The sequence below is a fragment of the Syngnathus scovelli genome, chromosome 7, assembly GCF_024217435.2.
Source record: "Syngnathus scovelli strain Florida chromosome 7, RoL_Ssco_1.2, whole genome shotgun sequence".
Lineage (NCBI taxonomy): Eukaryota > Metazoa > Chordata > Actinopteri > Syngnathiformes > Syngnathidae > Syngnathus > Syngnathus scovelli.
The window spans coordinates 13,303,789-13,310,978 of record NC_090853.1 but is presented as its reverse complement, the minus strand read 5'-3'; the positions used below and the strand labels follow the sequence as shown (position 1 = coordinate 13,310,978).

Here is a 7,190-nt window from a genome sequence, read left to right as displayed (position 1 = left end):
GTGCTGTTATTGTCACATGCGGAATGGAGCTGAGCGACCAAATGCAGTTTGGACCAGGGTTTATTGAGGCAAAAGGGTGGTGGATGAGGATTAGGGAAACAAACAGGCAGGAAAAAGCAGGACGGAGACTATCAGGGAAAGAGGGAGGCAAACTAACAGAACGTGGTGACAGAACTGGCTGACAGGGAGAGCAACAGAGTACTAACAGACTAACAGAACTAAAAGAGCTGATTTACAGGGGTGGCAGCAGAGGGAAACTAGCAGACTAACCGAGCTGACCGACAGGGGTGGCAACAGACACAGATTAACGGATTAACCGAGTTGACTGACAGGGGTGGAAACAGAGACAGATTAACAGACTAACCGAGCTGTCACCATCTGCATGCGCTTTATGAATTATACGCTCTCTGTGCTTTCCATGTTTACTCGTTAGCGCCACACAAAATCCTTTTGTGAATTCTGCACTCCCCCTTGCTGCCAAAGAAAAAGCAAACCAATAGGGTGAAAGAGGCATTGACGTTAAATTATTATCCATCCATCCATCTTCTATACCGCTTGTCCCCACAGGGATTGCAGGTGTGCTGAGACTATCGAAGTGCCCAGAGAAAACCCACGCGGGCACAGGTAGAACATGTACACATAGGGAGGAGGGTCAGAGGAGGAATCAAACCGGTACCCTCCTAACTGTGAAGCGGACGTGCTAACCAGTGTTCCGCCGAGCCGCCATTATTATTATTATTTGGTTTGGTTTATTGTTTAGCACATTATTATAGCAATAAAAGTGCAAGGAGGGAGACGAAGCCTAGGGCTTGTAAGGAGCTCCGCTCCTGTTATATATACAAACAAAGTGCAAAACAAACAAAGTGCTGTGTAGTCAAAATGTCATTCAAGTGTTTGAAAAAATGTAAGTAAATAAACAAAAGCATAACAAGCTAAATATTAATGCGTCATATTTATATTTGCATTTATACGAATGTGTGTGTGTGTACATACATAAACAGATACACTGTACAAAATAAGAAACAAGCGAAACAAAATAGACACTTAGCGATGTTGAAGCAATCAAAGAGACACCCGGTAGGAATAGCTAAAAGGGAACAGAAGAACTGTAAACAGAAAATAACAAGACAAGGAAGAATCACAGTATAAATTGTGGTTGTATATAAAAAAGTATAAAAAGATTATGTTCTTAGTATAGATCAGCTGAGTGCAGTGGAATAATTATGGGCTGGTAGGATCATGAGTGGAGAAGGTGGTGTTTCAGGTGCTTTCTAAGGAATTTGTGCAAATAAAACCCACCTACGTTATTTTATTATTCTAACAAGGTAATGGTATTGTGGGATAGTTTTTTTTCTTATGAGCATTTTGTTTCACTATGCACTATGAAAATGTAATTTATGTAAATACTATGTAACTAGTAATTGTACATTACATGCATTTGCTCATTTGCTCTTTGCTTTAGTTTTGTCTGCAACCACACAGTGAAAATTGCAATTGGCTTACCAGGATGAATGAATGAATGACTTTTGATTGCTTGAATACTTTTTTATTTCACATGATTACGCCTTTGTTTTGCAGAAATCAAGGGTTGTTTTATTTCACATGATTACTCCTTTTTTTTGCAGAAATCAAGGGGACATATGAAACGAACTTTATAATCGGAGCATCCTCCATCCTTCTGGTCATCATTTTTACAGATGAACCCAGTCTCGGTATCCATTCTGCAGAGATGAAAGAATTTAGTACAACGAAAATCAGCAATAAAAGGAGCCACATCAATCAAACTCTGACAGTGATGACTGTCAATTGGCCTTAAATGTCATTTCAGTTCAGATGTCTTGTATTGTATACTAGTTTGTGTATGCAATGTGACAAGAAGATGTCACTTACCTACATAAATGTATGTACGTATGTGCAGTGGATCTAGTACTTACACGGCAATGGTCTCCCCTGTTGAAGTGTAAGATTTTCCATCTACAGTTTGGACCTCAATGCCAAGTGGAAGATCGCAAATTTCACCGGGTTTTGCAGCAGAGATCATATCAAGTATCTCATAATCTCCACTCTCATCGGAGTAATCTTGATTAAACCAAGGGGTCTTGCACACTGAAATGAATGAGCCCAAAAGAAGGGGATTAATAAAATATGCAATCTATCGATTTTTAAGAACCAAATTGAGTATAAACACGCATAGCCTTGTCCAAAAAAGTGTCTTTGCTCTTGCTCTTTTAATTGAAATCTACCTACTGTATGTTGATGCATTTTGGGCGTTGTAGCCATTTTGCCATTTGCTACTGACTCAGGTAGTGACCAATCAACTTGAACACCAAATAACCATACTCAGATGGCCGTTATTGGCCATTACCAGAGCATTGAGCACTGGAGACGTCATTTTCAGTGGACAGTAAGTTGCAAAATGACTGCCTTGATATATATATACATATATATATATATATATATATATATATATATATATATATATAAGGGGGTGGAATTTGATAGCAAATTCATCTTCCACAAACGTGTGGCACCACAAAATGAGATGTTATAGAATTTTCCTCAAACTGCTTTTGGCAGGCTGAAATTAACTGTCATTTACTGGATTACCTTCAGGGCCGCAGAATTCAAGGGGGCACATGAAACGGATTTTGTAATCTGCACAACTGCCATTGTGTGTCTGGTTAGCGTTTTCACAAATAAATCCAGTGTTTGTGTCAGACCTGTTGGGACAACGGGCAGAAATTAGTCACTTTCACTGGAGGGCTATGTGGATGCATTCTCTATCAACAGTGCTAATTCAACTTGTACTTACACTTGAATCACATCGCCTGTTGAGTCAACACTGGCTCCAGATGTAGTTGTAACCTCAATTCCGATTGGATGTTCACATATCTTCCCTGGATTTTCTTTTTGCAGGTCGGAAAGAGTTTCATAGTCTCCAGTACCAGAGGAGTCGTCTCGGTTAAACCATGGAGTCCAGCATTCTGGATCATCGACTTGGAGGAGCGCACATATTTTTAGGTCACAGTGATCAGACATCAAATTGTCAAACATTTTTATTGACTTTTCTTCAACCGGAACCAATTTTGATTTTTACGACAAGATTGTAGTATTATACTGCAAACCACATTTGGGCAAATGAAAAGAAACAACTCTACACAGAATACAGATATTTATATAACTTTGAGCAGGTTTAACTTGCACAATGGTTGTTACACCTTAAATTGGAGAAAATAAAAAGCATATGCAGGATGAAAAAAATTGAGTCGCTTACTTACCATCATTGCTGCCATGCACATGAACCCCTAGAAAATAAGTCAAAAAATATGTTCATTTTCTTATATCTATTAAGATGACATGTCACAAAGCAGTATTGTGAAGATCAAGGTTGCATTTCTTAAAAAAGATCATACCAGCATGCAGGAGCACAAGTGTCAGTCCAAACTGTGGGAGAACAGGCATTAGACATAGTGGACCAGGTTAAATCTCACAGTTTCAATGGGCAATTACATAAAATAGAAACAGGAGACGGCTTGCTCCCGGCTTGTTCAGTGGAGACAGAGGGGCAGATAAAACCTATTGCAATGAAATCTTTGCTCTCCAGTTGCCGTTTGTATTAAGTATACGTTCATACATTACCCATTTTATCATCATTGGATGTGTCATTTCTGCAGGAAGATAGGACTTGTGGTAGATATCCTTTAGAACTGGGTAAACCGCTCTAGAAAACAAACCACATGACATACTTCACTGAGGAAACAGAATTAAAGATACTTATTTTTTTACATTAATTTATCCTATTTTACACTGCTTCATTAAAAAACGAGTCACCGCATTTACACTAGTTTAAGAAAAAATGAGGCACATTTTTTGGGGCAGTTTTGGCAACATATTTAAGAGCAAAACACTCAGTAGTTTAAACCATAATTTGAAAAAAAATTGTCACCTGTACCACTACTCACCAGTGTTGACTCTGTCCCTTCCGTTCAAGAAGTGGAGGTCTATACATTTACGCCGTTTACAAGGTCTTTATATATGTTTTTTTGCGCGTTTGCTGAGTCAGGTGATCATGGGAATGTCTGGAATTTGTTTTAGGTATTTGGTGAAAAAATAACTTTCACCGTTGGAAATGAATTTGTAGTTATAGCAAAATAAGCTGACAATTTATTGTCTATAAAATAGCTATTTCAAATTATTATTATTATTTATTATTATTTTGTACTCCAAATGTAGTTTACTTTAAACAGGCATCTGTGGCAAATCTTTTTTAAATGACTGTTCAGTTTTATCCAAACTCTTTTTAAACTCTGTCGGACTCTGAAAATGTCTTTAAATGTAAAATGTATTATTACTGTTTGAAATGCAATTTGTAGCTCTGGAAATATCTAGTATAGCTGGGTTTTAAAAAATCGTTTTATAGACTATAAAACTTTAAATCCATCTCTAACCCACATAAAATATTTGGTTGGAAGAACGTTGTGCCTTATTTTATGTGTAATATTTTATTCCACTACAAGATGGCACATGTCTCTAATGAGCTATGTCTGAGCATCGTAGTTGAACAAAGAAATCTTTGAAGATTATTTCGATGATCATATCAGTATATTACGTGTTGGATAATTGTTAGGAAGATGAAGTGTATGCATACATTGATTGATGGTAATTGATAAAATGTGATTGCAGCGAGGGCTTGTTTTCCATCACATGAGCCTTCATGCTGTGCTGCAGTGAGCTGCACTATTACATTTTGTCTTGGTGGCACCTGTGTGCCGTTCAAGTGACCTGAGGTGTGACCCACAGGGGCAGTTATAACCAAGGTTCCCACTTTCCTTTTCCTCCTTGTTTGCCCTCTGGGACAAACTTTACATTATCATTATTGATAAAAGACCTCATTGATCTTTGTCAACTTCAAATCACAAACACCACAAACAGCCTCTAGACCAGGGGTCTCAAACTCCAGTCCTCGGGGCCGCATTCCTACATGTTTTCTAAGTTTCCCTCGTTAAATACACCTGATTCAATTATCAGGCTCCTGCAGAACGTGAGGATGTACTGATCATTTGAATCAGGTGTGTTTAACGAGGGAAACTTGGAAAACATGTAGGAATCCGGCCCCCGAGGACTGGAGTTTGAGACCCCTGCTCTAGACCACTTTGAGGCGAGGGCTTGTTTTCTTTCACATGATGCTGGATGGATGGATGGATGGATGGATGGATGGATGGATGGATGGATGGATGGATGGATGGATGGATGGACGGACGGACGGACGGATCGATGGACGGACGGACGGACGGACGGACGGACGGAAGGACGGACGGACGGACGGACGGACGGACGGACGGACGGACGGACGGACGGACGGACGGACGGATGGATGGATGGATGGATGGATGGATGGATGGATGGATGGATGGATGGATGGATGGACGGACGGACGGATGGATGGACGGATGGACGGTAAGGTAGGCATAGTAAAAAATGGCAGAAGGTTGGTAAATATATATCCCAGGGGGAAATTACTTACTTACATACATAATTACATAAATACGTACATACATATGGAACGAGCAACTGAACTAAAATTGAATGCAAAATTATAATATGGAAGGAAAGTTGTGAAAGAACTTTTACTCAGTTTCTGACTGGTGGTATTCACTGACCTGACCAGTCACTCAGGCTGGGCTGGCCAAGCTAGGGGCTATAAGGATTTAGGCAGGGACTGGGAATTCACTTAATGCATGTGTTACCTGAATACCCTTGACACAAAGTATGAGACCAACCCAGCCAGTCACTCAAGCTGGACTGGCCAAGGGATGACATAGGAACGCTGGCCTGCCTCAAACAGAGGGGCTGCGACATTTGAGCAGGGGCTGGGGAATTCACCTAATGTATGAGTGACCTGAATGCCCACGGGGCTGCAAGAACCAGCTGAACCTGTGCACCCTCGACGCTGTCCGGATTAGCTCAAGCACTATATTACTTATCCTACCATACTTTTTACAAGTCAGTGCTTGGCCTGCAAGTTTGGGAAAAAAGGGCTATGGGTTTAAACCGGCACTCTACCTTTTTTACTCAGTTAGGGAACATTCCAGTTTAGCCCTTGTTTTATGTGTACTCTCCACAGTCAATAAAACTTCTTAGTACCATACTGTCATAGTCAGTGAGGTCAGTTATTACCGTATTAGCCCGAATATAAGACGACCCCGATTATAAGACAACCCCCTCTTTTCCAAGACTCAAGTTTGCAAAAAGAATTTTTGAACACCAAATTTAAGTTTTATAAAGAAAATAATTACATCTGAAACAAATGATTATAACAATATATTCGAGAGAAAAAGCATATTATTTTGCCTCATTCAAATCATGCAAAAACTGTCTATCACATCTTAACATCTGAACATTTAAATATGTAAACGAAAGTGCAATCACATTTGTAAATGAATGGCTTCTGTTTTTTTAACTGTAACTAAACCAATATACTGTGATAAAAACACACAATTGCAATAACTCCATTAACCACCAAAGTGAAGTCTAACTGTAGTCTTGAAACAAATCTGAATAAGGAAAAACATTGCAATAAAATAATCCAAACTGCTACCGCTGTTGTTGGGGAGCCTGTGGACTGTAAAGGGGGTTGGCTCGGATGGTTATGCTCTTTTCACCCCCGGGTGTCGGTCAGAACACAGGAGGGAAGACGTGGTTCAGTTTTGATTGCTTTACTGAATTATTGGCAAACATAATAATAAAAAATAACCATGAATGGAATACTCTCGGCAACACACCAAACATAAGTCATCGATCGAGACAACAAAATACATTTGCTGGCGACCGTTAGTCGCCGTGCTGCTGCATAACGGCTACTCGTACGATGCGAGGCAAACTTAAAGGAGCGCGTCAATCAAACGGCGCGCACACGAAGCAAACCGCGATCGGACAAACGGCACAACAGTGGGCAGTAGTAACAATGAAATGTAGTATATACTCACTTTGTGTCAAAGATGCACACGATCACAGCAACATACTCAGTTGATATATATACTCACTTTGTGTCAAAGATGCACACGATCACAGCAACATACTCAGTCGATACCAGCAACCTTTAACTTACCGCTGCGCAAAAGTCAAAATGGGTATAATGTCTAGACCCCGAATATAAGACGACCCCCGTCTTACTTCAATGCAAAAAACAT

At 39.9% G+C, this 7,190-nt stretch overlaps 1 protein-coding gene across 1 annotated transcript; it reads right to left on the bottom strand.

The window, feature by feature from the left end:
• Positions 1-1,524: 1,524 nt before the first annotated feature.
• Positions 1,525-4,104, bottom strand: LOC125972285 (cartilage intermediate layer protein 2-like). The gene is made up of 8 exons (XM_049725933.2): positions 3,963-4,104; positions 3,640-3,721; positions 3,414-3,444; positions 3,279-3,305; positions 2,813-2,996; positions 2,608-2,720; positions 1,935-2,106; positions 1,525-1,721 (listed from the first exon to the last, which is right to left on the bottom strand). The coding sequence occupies exons 2-8, from the start codon at positions 3,664-3,666 to the stop codon at positions 1,607-1,609; spliced, it is 669 nt and encodes a 222-aa protein (XP_049581890.1). The 5' UTR covers positions 3,667-3,721; positions 3,963-4,104; the 3' UTR covers positions 1,525-1,606.
• Positions 4,105-7,190: the final 3,086 nt, after the last annotated feature.

What these genes read in the sequence shown, in the direction of transcription:
- LOC125972285 (XM_049725933.2), bottom strand. Translation starts at nt 3,666, where the DNA reads ATGACACATCCAATGATGATAAAATGG. An exon ending in TGTGCATGGCAGCAATGATG is followed by an intron (nt 2,997 to 3,278) that starts GTAAGTAAGCGA and finishes CGCTCCTCCAAG; the next exon opens with TCGATGATCCAGAATGCTGG. An exon ending in TGAATTCTGCGGCCCTGAAG is followed by an intron (nt 2,107 to 2,607) that starts GTAATCCAGTAA and finishes CATTCATTTCAG; the next exon opens with TGTGCAAGACCCCTTGGTTT.